General features: G+C 36.4%; 1 protein-coding gene across 6 annotated transcripts in view; it reads right to left on the bottom strand.

Annotated features, from left to right (window-relative positions):
- Nucleotides 1–2,334: 2,334 nt before the first annotated feature.
- RASSF9 (Ras association domain family member 9) overlaps nt 2,335–14,868 on the bottom strand; it is a 25,673-nt gene continuing 13,139 nt past the window's right edge. For all 6 annotated transcript variants that reach the window (XM_057374751.1, XM_057374755.1, XM_057374753.1 and 3 more), the window contains exon 2: nt 2,335–5,302. In XM_057374751.1, the coding sequence (XP_057230734.1) occupies nt 4,027–5,302 (1,276 nt within the window). In that variant the 3' untranslated portion in view covers nt 2,335–4,026. The remainder of the gene's footprint in view (nt 5,303–14,868) is intronic.

The following is a 14,868-nucleotide window of genomic DNA, read 5'->3' as shown; positions in this document are numbered from 1 at the left end:
AATGTAAAGCCTAYCTTAGCAGTCTAAAGTTGCAAGCTGAAACTCTAAAGCCTGTGAATTCTGAATCTCTGTCTCAGTAACACATATGTATAGATGTATGTATGTATATATACAACACAAGCCATCCAATAGAACAACTGCTGAATGCACAGTCTGAAGAAAAATATAGTCTAGAAGTTTGAAGTGATAAAAGCTCTTGGGGACTGCTCAGTTTTGCAGGAGAAAAAGGCAAGAATTACCTAATTACATGGTAATTTTTATGAACAYAAATGGATGGTAAATACTACAAATTTCTATATGCTCAAATGATGTTTTTTATTTGAAATAGTAATCAAGGAACTGTAGCAGGTAATTAAATTGATTCATCTGCATTCATCAAATTTTTAAAAGTACATAATAAAGTCAGACAGAAACATGAATTTGGGGTATACACTGTTCCCTGGAAATTGCTGAAGTTATATTGGTTATAAATACATATGCAAGACTATTTTTGTATGTATAATACAAAAACTTTTGTTAATAGGAAAGTCTATTGATTTCAGCAGTGTTAGGGCAGATGACACTCACTGAAGGTCTCTGCCTAGGCTCATATGAGGGACTGGAGCTGGCAATGTGCAATCATAGCCCAGAAAGCCAAGCACATCCTGGGCTGCACAAAAAAAAGGTGTGACCAGCAGATTGAGGGAGGGGATTTTTCCCCTCTGCTCTTGGGACACCCCAATGGTGTGCTGCACCCAGCTCTGGGCTGAAGCACCTCTCTGCTGAAGGCAGGCTGAGAGTTGGGTTTGTTCATCSTGGGAAGAGAAGGCTCTGGGGAGACCTCATAGCACCTTCCAGTACCTAATGGGGGCCTACAAGAGAACTGGAGAGGACTGTTTAAAAGGGCRTCTAGTGATGGAATGAAGGGAATGGATTCAAACAAAAAGAAGGTAGATTTTTATTAGATAGTAGGAAGACACTCTTTACTATGACAGGACTGGAATAGGTTGTTCTGAGAATCTGTTCTTGGAATACTGTGAGACACTGGAATAGGTTGTTCTGAGAATCTGTGGATACCCCAACCCTGGAAGTGTTCAAGGCCAAGTTAGATGGGTCTTTATGTAATCTGGTGTAATGAAAAGCATCCCTACCCACGGCAGGGGGTTAAACAAGATGATATTTAAGGCTCCTTTCAACCCAAATAATGTTATGCTTCAATTAAATAACTGCCCTTCTGATTTTYCTTTCATTTTCCTTTGACATTTCACATTTCCACTCCCTGGATAGAATTTCTCTCCTCTTTTAGGACTTGATCTTCCTTTCTGTCAGTAAGTATAACACAGTCTATGTGAAATTTTATCAAATAAAACAAAAGTTTGAAGATGATATGCCCACAGGTTTAATGGAATGACGGGAAACAATCTGAAGCTTTTTATTGTCTATTTGCTTATGGGAATTTAAAACTAAAATAAAACATAGGTGAGACAATGGAAGAAGTAAGGAGAACAAAGATTCGTAAAAAATACTTTTAACTTCCTAAAACCAGGCCAAATAAGTATATGGAAAGTGCAGAGACAGATAAGTAGCAAAGAGTACACCCAGTCTTTCATCATCTTGTACATTCTAAATTCTGAAAGAATAAACTTTATTTGAGATATCGAAGTACAAACTTCAAATAAATGATTTAAAACACTGGATTGATAATATTGTGTTCTTTTTAAAGAAATACTCTCTTTCAACCTATTTTTCCTATTTTCCCTTTAAAATGCAGTAATACTCTTTAATACCTACAAGTTGCAGGGGAGGTACAATCAAGCACTGAGTGTGAACAAAGACCAGTTGAGAAAACCTGCACAAGTTCCTATGAGCAAAATAAATCTGGTAGAGTATGAGTGGAAATTATTTTTTTTCCCCATGGGTCTTGCCCTAACCTGCACAGCTGTGTATATTATTCTGTTTCAATTCTCTATCCTCTAAGTATTTATATATTAAAAAAATGACTCAATGAAAATTGTAACTACTGGTAACTGAATTTGTAAGAACTCCCAGAACACATTAGTCTACTCTCAGCATTCAGAGCTCTGGGCTTAACTACTTGTCAGAGTGATGCCACAGAGTTCAAAAGATGCAGAGTTGCGTTAATAAATTATTAAAAGATAATACATTTCATAGATATGTTTACATCAGGAGCTGATGAGTCTAACTATTACACATTATTGTTGAAGCATTCAAATAACATTGCATGAAAAAACCACAACATTAAATATATTAAGGCAACTAGCACACTGAAACAGAAACTATTTATAATATCCAGGATTAGGAAAAAAAACACCACAACAAATAAACCACAAAAAATTTCTTTTTCGTAAAGGCTTTTTTTGTCCTTTTTTTGTTTTTCTGCATTAAATATGTGTTAATCAGCAGTCCTAACACTTTGGTCATTTTAGAAAACACATGGCTGACAGACATTTAGGAGAAGAAAATTACAGAAAAAGAAAACAGTGTGTCTGAATTAATTTTACTTTTATCTTCTAGATACCATCCACTCGTTTACTTTGCAGGCTGTTAATTCCACAATCTACTTAAATTTTGCAGGGCTGAACCTTTTTCAGAAATATTTTAATTATTTCTCCATTCAGTTCCTTTAATCTGAAGTATTAAACAGATTGAGTTGCAAATTATAAACAAGGCAGCCCAGAAATTATGCATGTGCTCTCTATTAGCTTAGCCTCTAGCTCAGAGTTAGAAATCTTGTTTGGTAACTGAGGAGACACCTCAATTCTACAGCTTTGCTTTGGACTTACAGCAGTGTGCTGGAGAAGGGTTTGAGATAAASTACTACATAATAAATGAAATAATTTTACTTAACCACACAGTTGTAAAATTCTCATGTTTTGCATTCCTTCTTCATTTAAAAAAAAAAATTTACCTGGAGCCAATATTTTATTAGCTATATAAAGTGGATCAGTTTTAGCTGTACCCAAAAGTCCTCACTGAGGAAGTATGATTTACAGGTTCCTGCTCCCGAACAGTATAAAATGGGATTTGCAAAACCTACTTGCTATGTGAAAATATTTGCTAGCTGGCTATTGGGAAACAGTGTCTAGCCACAGACAAAAAATGTCTGGTTCCTGCCTGTTGCTTCTGCTACGCTTTTTTTGGTAGTCATGATTTGAGGAGGCTTAAGACACTAGATCCAACTGGTGAGATAGGCAGGAGAAAGCCTTGCTGAAAATGCCCCTGGGGTGAGGTGTGAGCCTGGGATTTGAGTGTCTCACACAAGCAGGACGTAAGCAGTTCTGACATGCCTGCTGGCAGGAGCTGTGTGGACTTAAACATCACTGGGGCAACTATAGGGTAACAGCAGAAAAGTAGGGGGTTTAAGGATCTTAAAAGCAGATAAAAGCTGCTGAAAGAGAATCAAAATTGAAAACCCATGTGTGTAAGGTGATTTTTAAAATGGGACTAGGAGTTTTTAGAAATATCATCCTGCTATTATATATAAACTAAATTAAAAAATACAGCATAAATGCAATTATATTTCTTCTACATTATCATAAAAACTATTTTTTAATAGATTACGTGCTCAATTATATATTACAGCAGCTTCTGGCAGGGAAACTCCATGTGCATAAAGCTAATGTAACAGAGCAGAAAATCAAACTCTCTGTCTAGTTTTTGCTAGTCTCTACTTCACGTTCCTAAAAAGTTAAGAAAGATGCAGCAGTGGACCAAAAGATCAAAGAATATGAAATCTCCAAACTTTTGGTACAAGCCAGTCAGAATGCTCCCGATTCACTAAGTATCAATATTACAAAATCTAATGTCTTGATGTAGCAAAGCCAATCACTTTGCCCCTATTACCAGTGAGCCCATGCATTCTAGCACAAGTATACTATGAAGGACATAAACAGACACTGTTTACTTTGCTAAAGCAGTGCCACAGTTATAACATCTTGAAGAGCTTAATTTTCAAGACAACAGGTTTGCTAATTCTTATAAATATCTTCCAAAATATAATTTTCAAAAATGCACCACTGTTTTCAACTATGTTGACAACAGCACCATGTCACCTGCCGTTATTTCAGAGTCCTGACTGTGTGTAGAGCTGATTCCAGTGTCAGAGTCTGTGTCATTTATGTCCAGATTAGTCACTCTATGAACAAAGTCAGGAACAGCAMTGCTGTTACTGGAGATGCCACTGCCCTTGGATGGTTCTTCATTTGACTGAAGCATGGTTTCAATGTTGTCTTTAACATGAAGTAAATTAAATTCTTCTGTAAGAAGTTCATATTCTTTTTCCTTCTTTTGAAGCAGTGAGTCCCTGTATGTAAGTTCTTTCTGGATGCAGTTCAGGTATGAGTTGATTCTCAGACCATCTTTCATACTTTTTTCCAGCTCATATTTTACACTTTCCAGATTCGAGGTTTCCAGTTCAGCATTAGCGGCTCCTTCTGTGAGAACATCATCTCCATTTTTTTCCGTGCATATACCGTGTACCTCTCTTTCAATTTCAGCACACAGGTTCTCTATTAATTGTTTGTGATRTTTCAGTCTCTCTTCAACCTGTAAAATTCCCTCACTTTTACTCAAATAGTCATGCATCTCTTTTTGATCGTCTGGCCTACTCCCGTGCTGCTCAGCCTCACACGTATTGATCATTAAATAGGAGTCCTGCACATAATTTTCTCCATCATTGGCCACACGATCTAGATGGAATTGTGCTTCACATTTTTCAATTTCCATATCCAGTTCCTTCATTCTAAGGACTTGCTGATGAATGGTATGATCTTGAGAAATGATCAGATGAATCAGTGTCTCCATATTATCTCTCTCTTGCTGAACACTGTCCTGCTTAAGCTTGGCCAGTTTCCGGAAAGTCTTCCTCACTATTTTCTTTTGCTTGTCTATTGGCAGCATCTTCATGTAGTTTGCTGGACTGAGGTCCCATTGCTTTTCTACATTTTGCACTACTTTGGCTTCAGCTGTCTTCCACAATGGAAATGAGAGGAAAGCATCTGACTTTACCAACACAAAATGCAAATTAGCCTGCTCTTCCCCCCAGGCCTTCCAAAGTCTCAGAATTTTTGTCAAGGGAGGCAGTACTCGCTCAGAGCCTCTCCATTTTTCCACAATGCAGTAATCACTAGGTTTTCCAAAAAGGACCTTTTTCTCCCCAAATGTTGTCTGATGTTCCTCAAGAAGTGCTTGAACCACTTCTGAGCAAGTTGTGCGCTTTGTCAGGCCACATACAATCTTCTCCTCCTGGCAAACCCAAACCACAATCTCTCTTTCATTTGAAGCCATATCCTTGCTGGGAGATCTGGAAAACAAGGAGAGACCAAGTATAAATTACATATCAGTAGCAGAGACAGGATGAATAATTACTGTAATTCTGATATGACTAACACATTGAAAAACTCCTGCATTATTGTACAAGACAATATACTTGTTTAAATTGCATGAAGAAATATCTTTGGATTAAGTAACAGCTTAAATTGGCTAGCGCTTTTATATTATTACTAATCCAGCTGAATGGGAATCTTCCAGACAAAATRTCTTTTATCAAATGTAGTTTTGTACACATAGCAAGTGTGTGTTAACAATCAGGGATAAAGTTTGGCAACCTGGATTACACATTCAGAATGTCCTAGGACAACATAACTTTGGGATCTTCATACTTGCTCTCATTAAGAGACTGCACAGACATTTCTAAACTCGTAAAAATGGCTTCTGAAGGGAAGAATGCACTGAACATAGATGGTCTGAGAAAAGCTGACTGAACACCAACAGCGGATTTGACAACAGAATAAATCTATAAATCTTTTGCAACACCTGCACCCACACAAGCATAAAAATAATTGCTTTCCATTTTTGTTTTCACTAGTGCCAAGATATACGCTGCTCTTCCTGAAGTACCAAATAGCCTGAAGTCCAGTGAGTTGTGAGAGAATGCCAGCTGCAAGAGAATACATATCACATTTGAAATAATACAGAAATGCAAGAAAGGGGAAAAATTGTTTATTTGCTTGTTTGTTTGCTTCTTTATGAATGACAATGAATGTGCTATTAACCTGGTCCCTCCTTGTGTCCTCCAGATGTCTCAGATCCCATCACAGCTACTGGAAGTGCCTAATCAGTACCATCAGTAGTGCCTAGACATCGATTCAGTTGACCAAAGGCAGGAGTTCACTTTGTAACTAATTCTTCAGTTTGGCCCCATCTGGCCCTGGACTGCTCTGGGCCTATGCTGGCAGAGTTGCCAAGACACTCATGTCCTCAAAGCCTGCACATGAATAGTTCTTGCCCAGACCTGATGATCTGACCTCTCACATAAAATGATGAACAGCAAATTCCCCAATGAAAAATGCCTTTCTCTGGATTTTCTGGTATCCTTTGCAGTTTATCCGAATGAATGAGATYTAGCCAGCCTGAGAGAGAAAGCTTGAAAAGGAAAATATTTATTCAGGCAATATTCAAAGGACTTAATATAGCATTTGTTTCCATCTAGGACTACTTATTCGCAGAACTTTTCAACTCTTCTGAGTTGCAGTAGGAATGGAGTTTTATTTGGCTTAATTATGGTTATATCCTATGATTAGTAAAGCAATCCAACTTGTTCTTTTTTCTGTATTATCATGCAACATGACAGACACATTGCAATCCAGCAAATTGAACTATGATTGACTCAGCTCTAGGTGCCACTCTGACCAGGAGGCAAAAATCCTTAAAAGACAGGAGACTGCAAATGAATGCTAATAAAACTGACAAGAATAAGTTTATAGTATTATCGCACAGAAGAGCTCTGTGCAACTACATTACACCAGGACTTGGAACATTCCTCTGTAAAATGTGTGTTTTGGTAGCTGACTCTGAGTAACGACATGATTCTYCCTCTCCAATAGCTCCCTCTCACAGACCAGCATTTTACAGTAATTATTTTTTGAAACTGGTGCTCAAAAGGCTGACAATGTTTTCATAAACTACTTCTTAAAATAATAAAGCATGTATCACAGGCACAGAAAATGGCCAAGTGGCAAAAAGAAAGAGTAATATCCAAATTTGAATGGGGGGTGGGGGAAGGAATGAAAGATGATATTAGATTAAGAGGCACTACTGTGAAGTACATCACATGCTAAAGTCAGTGTCTGCAAGTGCTTTGAGATTTAAAAAATCCAGGATGTTAAATTTTTTTTATGTTGAACAGATTAGCAATTAAGTGAAATTCAGGTAAATAGCCAGATGCAACATAACTCAGCTGTGGCTAAAACAATTCAGTATTTGTTTTATACTGTAGATAGGAAAAGAAAAAGCATCAAATAAACTAGAGATTTACATCACTTATTATGTATAAAACTATGCAAAATGAATTGTCAAAAGGACAGTGTCTCAAACCATGGTCACTACTGATACATAAATAACTGATTTATAAATGTAAGACTATTAAATTTTTTTAAGTACTAGCAATTTTAAAAAAACATAAAAATATAAGAAATACCATACTGGGGACTCTGAGGCAGTAAATTCAGTGTGCACCTTTCCTAGTTTCTTTTGCAATCAAGAAATACATTTCAGGAAATGAATGTCATCTCTTCCAGCATTCTTGTGTCTGATGCAATTTGTTTTCAGATCAAAGCTATTCAATTATTTTTTATTCTTGTTTTTGGTTGATTGCCATATTTTCTCATAATCAATATTTCAGATCATGTAGATTAAGTGGAARCTTACTGTCTCTTCTCCTCCTGGCTCCTTTAAAGTTTTCTCATGAAGACAGCTTCTCTCTCTTTTGTTAGTAAATCTTCATGTAAATCTGCAAACCCCTAGATGTCCCATTAGTATTGTACTACTAAATACTTTTGCTGTACCCGTTTTTTATACAGAATTCCCTCAGAGTTCAGCAGGAGTTGAACAAATTTCTGATGGAAACACTCTTTATTGTAAAGCAATCTCTACAGGATCCCTGAAAACAATATGGATGTTAAAATAACATCTTTAAGATACTGTTTTCAACCCTTTTAAACCCGTTTACATGTCCCTTGTATTTTTTTTTACAGTTAAGGTGCATCTGTCTACCCAGACTTTATATTAAGCTTTTTTGGGGAAAGGTGGTTCTTTACTTTGTCTATAGCATTTAACTAATAGTAGAACTGCAAAACTGGATAACACATGCATATGCAGGTACACAAAGATCTCAAGCAGCTTATACAGGAAAATATGTACTTATAAATACATGTATATAATGTATGCAACCTACACCATTTATTTATTTTGTCACCTTTTACAAAAAAGGAAAGAAGAAATTCAAAGAAATTCTGAACATCTCTGTAATTCTTGGATCTAAACAGAATGATGAAGTACAAATCCTTTCACTAATTTTTCCACGCATTATCTTTATTTTTGTTCAGTCACTTCACTCAATTCTTGATCTTTCTTTCTAGACAAAAGGAATTCGCAAGACGTATAATTTTACATTGCCATGTATTTCTATATCTTCTAAAATATCAAAAGTGGTTCTTTATTACCTTCCATTACAAAAAAAAAAGGCAAACTACCACCTTACCATGGACCTTTGAAGACAAATTTATCGTATAGTTCTTTTCTCATAGTTAAATCAGGTAGTCCCAAACAGAAATGAAGCCTGATTGTGTCAGTCACAGAATAATAACTACTGAAAACTTGCTTTCAGGATTCAAGAAGATGCCAGTACTAGGAAATACCTTTTGTTAAACTATTCTTTCCTCACAGAAAGTGAAGAGCAGATTCTGCATATATGAAATGCAATTCACCTGAAAGTTAAGATTTCAGAATAAATTCTCCCTCAAAAGCTCCTCTTTGTCAAGAAAAGAGAGGAGACCTCCAAGAAGAAATCACCACTGCTTAGCCCCTCTATGATCATTGGGATGAATCATCAGATGAAATATTTCTCTCTTTTGTTATCTACAAGAGAACTATGTAGACACCTTCAATCCARTAGCTCACTTTCAAGCAGTTACAATCAGGTGAGAATAATCCAATCAGATTCATTCAGGTGAGATGAATCCAATCATATTCCAGTTTATATAAGAGAAAGTAACAAGAATGGTTATGGCAACAGTAGATTTGGTACAGACAGATCAATAAATGCAGGACCTACACATTACAACTTCATAGCTTAGTTTAGACCTTGACTGCTCAGTTTAGGCAGTAATTTATAAGGAATTCCATTAACTTATTTCAATACTAAAGAAGAGGTATTGAATAAAAGTTGGTCATTCACAGGACTTACTTTTTTTTTTTTCCATGAGCTGCAATATTAGCAATTATAATCTCCAGGAAGAAGGTCTGCTTTAAAACAATCATTTTAACAGAGAGGCCACCTTCTCACATTTACAGACTCATTGACTTTCATGTCCTTCAGTTTTTTAAAGGACACAAAAGAATTAGCACTTTTAATAATCTAGTAGTTAATAAGTGTGTAGCAGCCAAAATGTTTTGCCAGTTTAAATGTTTGGCTCTCCTGAAGACCACAGTAACAATTCCTTCAAAACTAGCTAGGCARCTTCTATTTTTTCAAAAATGTACTGCTGCTGTAAACAGGATTTGAAGCTTTCAGTTCTGATTTAAATTCTGTTTCTTTGAATTGATCACTGAAATGTTCTACTTATCCATCTAGGATTATAAAAGTCTTGATGATAATAACAACATGCAAGTCTACCTTTTTTTTTTGCAAAGCCACTAATTACTTAGGAACAGATGGGAATGTAAACTTAATAATGGTCAAAAGTACATTTCCAAACTTTTTGTTTGCTTGGTTTGATTGCTAGTTTCATGCTTTCTACTYCCCTCTTCTCTTCAAGATGACCAAAAACCCATCTTAATCCTGCTCTAGACCTCACACAGTCTTAATTATGTCAGCACAAACTGATTGTTGTATGTCAGATATAAAATCTGTTAATTTCTTCTTCAGGCCTGGGGGAAGGTAATATATTCCAGCAAMATATAGACAAAACAAAAACATGTACTTATGCCACACAAAGGCAAAATATGAGGTAGCTTAAATGCTGGAATGGATAYTTTTGGTATTCGCTGACTTTAAGGTATGTCTGGCCAAAAAATATACATACCAAACACATAATTCTTTGCCGTCCTAAATAATCTCCCTAAATACGCAACATATAGTTTAACAACCAATCATGCCAATCAAATAAAGGGACCCCCTACTATTCAGAATTTCACCTTCATGCCTCCAAGACGCTTCTTTTTCTTTACTGCTTTCTGCAAACATTCTCTTGGGACTAGATCACTTCCATATCATATTGTTAGCATCTTAATGCAGTGTTTCTGAAATACAATAGACACTAAAAGAATATTTTGCCTTTGTTGAGAAAAAGCATAGATAAAAATCTTTTCTCCCTTCACTGCAGTAAAGTCTTTCTAGACTTCCACCAAAAAAAAAAAAAAAGCGTAATCCTTTTTCAACATTACCATATTTCAGAACATACCCTGTGTAAAGAAAAAAATCAAATTGATTAATGAATAAGTACTGAGGGAAGRGATTTAAACCTGAGATTATGACCCGAAATTTTACTATGTGCCTCCTCCCAGTAATTAAAGTAACTTATATAAAATAAATGTTAGTAGATGAAAACAGATGGCACACCAAGCAATACATTAACTTTTTCCTTGAAAATGCATACAACTCCTAATAATTTATAAATTTTCCCCCAAAGAGTTCATGCTGGAAAGCTGTTTGTATAAAATGTCTTAGTCATTTCTTCATCAATTTATTGGGAAAATCATGTTTTATTCTATGACCACCTAAGCCCTCTCAATAGCACATACAGTCCAATCTACAGCATATCAGATGATAATTGTGTTTTATAATTGACAGACTGCTGTGATGGGGTGCTTAGCTGTCCAGGTTATGAAGGCATGCAGGTATGCTGCTGTCCTGACCTCCCCAAAGTAGGATCAAAGGGCTTCTAAAGCAAACCCTTACATTATGTCAAGATACCATCCAGAACAATTCACTTTCAATGGAGAAACCAAAAGCCAAAAAGGCTTGAAGAGTCAATCCCTGCTGCTGCCTACTGCATCCTTGCAGTGAAGTCCCTGCCTAGAGATTCAGGGTCTGCCATCTCAGTGCTGTCCTAGAGTCCACTAAGAAACATGAAACTTTCAGGGAGACCCAGGCAGGGCTGTGCTCCCCATGTTACTCAGCAGTCCCTACATTCTTTCTTAAGCCGTATACTCCCAGCTGCTCAGAAAGAGGGTCTGTGCATCATCTCCCACCTGCTACTCTGCACAGTGGGAATGGCCTGCTAGGGGCTGAGCCACTGCCCTCCTTTGACAACATTGTGACACAATGACATGTAGCATCCTAGGAAAACAAGATACTAAACATTTAATAATCTAGTGTTTTCAAGGGGCTGGTCTTTGTGAGCATGGTGCTGGGGCACGTAAATATGCCTGTTAGGAAGCATGTATTTGTCCTGTGGCCTCTTCTTTGTTCAACACCCACAGACATTTCTTCCATATGGAAGGGCCCAGGGAGAACTTGCCTTGTTTTTAAACACTTGTCTCTGTGCCAAGATTATTAATCTCTGTTATCTCTTAGAGCTGAGCTATAACTATCATCAAAGATATGACTGACTACCCATCAAAATTGTGATAGCTTTTAATTATATTTATTTACTGGAAATAAGAAGAAGTCAATATTATAGGGATACCCACTTGACACAAATGATCTACATTTGCAGTACAGGGCACATGCTAAATGTAATTTGAGAGCATCTGATACCAGTGACTCTTACACGTCAGGGTATATAAGGGATAATTAATTTAWCAGCCACAGAATCACAGAATATCTCAAACTGAAACTGACCCGCAGGAATCCTCAACTCCAACACCCTGCTCCTCACAGAACTACCTAAGATTAAACCACATGACTAAAGAGCATCATCCAGAAGCTCATTGTGTTATGACAGGCTTGGTGCCATGACCACCTCCCTAGAGAGACTTTTCTCATACCCAACCCCACTGTTAGTGAAGAATCTTTTCCCAATGATTTTTTGGAAAGGATGTGGGAATTCCATTTCCACCAGACCTTTGACCTAAAATAAATTCAATAACTAATATGAAGTCAAAGCATAGAGCACACATACATCATCACATTCTATTTAGATATTATAGCATCACATTGCTTTTATTGTTTCTTTTTTTAAATCCTAGCATGTTACCATATATACATGTGTGTGTGTGTGTGTGTGTGTGTGTGTGTGTGTGTGTGTGTGTATACACATATACATATAAGAGACAAAAGATGATCATTATGAAAGAAAAGATCATAATATATTTTAGATTTTTAGCTGTGAAATTTGAAAAAAAAAAGTAATTTTTTTTGTGCCATGTGCTGCAACTCTTGTTTGGAAGAAACTCTAACTTAAATCGATTCAGAGATTTTTGAAAGCAAGGTTAAACATTAAAGCTACAGAGAATAAATACACAATCCATATGAATGCTAGGGTCAGAAGTATTTCAACCTTCCAGGAATAAATGGATCATATTGAAAGTACATATTAAGTTTATTCAGACTATCCACATTTAAACCACCTTTCCTCTCAATTTTCTGTCCTCTTCCATAAAGTTTTTAAAAAAGCAATAAAGGTCAAATCTTATGCTTGGTATGCCTCCTGCCTAAGTAGATTACACGCTTCTGAGTTTCATAAGGGCAGCAATGAGGAAGTAGCTACTCTCTCTCCACCCAGTCAAGCTGGAATTACTCCAAAGCCTTAGGGATTCAAGTGAGCCTATTAACTAACTGYATTCCCATTCCCCTTCACGAGTCCCTAAAAACAATATTAATGGTGGCACAGTTAATGTCCATGTCATGCTGGACAGAGAAATTCCATACATGACATGTCAGAAACTTATTTCTTCTTCCCTTCTGCATCACACGGAAGTCAAGGAAATCACTACCTGAAAGGTATCATGGCCAAGCAGAATGAGTACTTTAACTGTAAAGTTAAAACTTCTCCATACAGATAATCAGTGTAATCCCAATACCACAGGAAGACTTGGAAAGAACACCACAGAACTTCTGGAAACAAAATAATTGCTATTATAGAGACAAATAAATGTGCCTCTAACATCWGTTTCTGTATCCATTTAATGTTGCTCTATGATAAAACTTCCCCCTTTATAGAAGTGTACATAGGCATTTACTAAAAATAAAAGAAAATTAGGCTTTTTGTTAACCATGTGATATTTTTCAAACATACACATATACACTGTAGTTAGAATGCTCTAACTGAAATATTTCAGATATTTAAGAAAACAATTTAAAGAAAGTCTATTTTTTTAACTAGCTTGTTACAACACATTCTTTCCTAGTATGAATTTATGCTAATTTTTCTGTTAATTTTTAAAGGCATAAATACCCATACTGTCAGGAAGCTGCTATGAAGCATTTTAATTAGCAACAGCTGTTGCAAATTATGTCCAATATGAATTAAAACTTATGTACTTAAAACTGTAAGTAGTTCCTTCAGCTCTTCTGCAGAGACATGCTGTCACCTTAGCTACTGTACAAAATTGCATACATTATAATTCAGCAAATATCTATGGTTGAAATTTCTGTTCACTTAAACACCTTCTACTATATCGGTGCTCTATGACAAATTTCAATGAAATAACTTTTRATTGCAGTGGGGTATTATTATTTTTTATTGAATAAAAACATGGAATGTATGTAATTATTTCATTGCAAATAACTCATTCACACCAGATTGTCACTGACCTGAAATGTCAGATTTCGGTAAAAATTGCATGGGAAATCATGTGCTTCATTCTAATAACTGTACTGCTTAGAAACAGGTGTCTAWACAGGAATGAAGAGTTAAGAACAATAAAAAGGGGAGAAAAGCCCYGACAGTACTTAAAACAGATAAAAAGGAAACTAAAGCAACCAACAAGAAAGACCAACAAAGGCTGACAGCAATAATTCCATCATCTGCAAAGTGGATGGATAGCAGAGGTTGTACTACATAGAAAATAAGCCAAGAAAGTGCACTAACTCAGAATACTACACTCACAGAAAGACAGGTACTGTAAGAGGAATCATACACCTTATTCACCAGATAAGAGTGGTAGTTGTGATGGATTAACCAGAACACTCCCCTGATGCTCTATTTAATAATGACAGGACTCTGTTTCATTGCTACAGTAGCCGATATTATTTTACAAAATGTCACTTACAAGGTCCAAGGGCAGATTTTCAGCAAAGCTGACCAAAAGTTTTCTAGGCCCTCCCCTTCACTTTTTAGGTCTGTCTTATACCATGTTTACACTTCCAATCACTTAACCCTCAGGCACGTGCAAAGGCTGTAGGAGACTGCATCTGCTCCTGCCCTTTATTTCTGTCTTACCTCTGAAATTTTCCTCTACCCCTAAGGGTACACATTCTCGATAAATTACACGTACTTTACATTTGCCTTGCTGTCAGACTAATCATCATTTCTCTATTGCATAGTCAAAAGTCCTAATGTTGGTAAGTGGACATTAGTCAAAAAATGTTCGGAATTCGACAGCAAGCACAGTATATACACAAAATGCCATGACAGGAAATACGTTTATCATACCAGGTCTACATTTGCAGCMTCCTGATGCAGTGGAGATGGAGGTTTGAGAAAAGAAGAGAAGAACTAGCTGTCCACCAAAATATTTTCCAAGATGAGTAACAGTAACATCAACAATTTACTTTACTGGGAAAACATGCTTTGATGTGTCTATTGCAACTGCTACTAAGGAAGCAGCTGTTATACAGGAATGGAAGATCCAGGAAAAGTGCCAGAGCCAAAACAAACACTGACATATTCAGTGATAGTAATTCTTTAGATCGTGACGGGGGGG

This window comes from Malurus melanocephalus, unplaced genomic scaffold (assembly GCF_030028575.1).
Source record: "Malurus melanocephalus ecotype Western Australia unplaced genomic scaffold, MMel_1.1 scaffold_232, whole genome shotgun sequence".
In the NCBI taxonomy this organism is placed as follows: Eukaryota; Metazoa; Chordata; class Aves; order Passeriformes; family Maluridae; genus Malurus; species Malurus melanocephalus.
The sequence above is the reverse complement of the archived record's forward strand: the minus strand, read 5'-3'. Positions and strand labels throughout refer to the sequence as shown.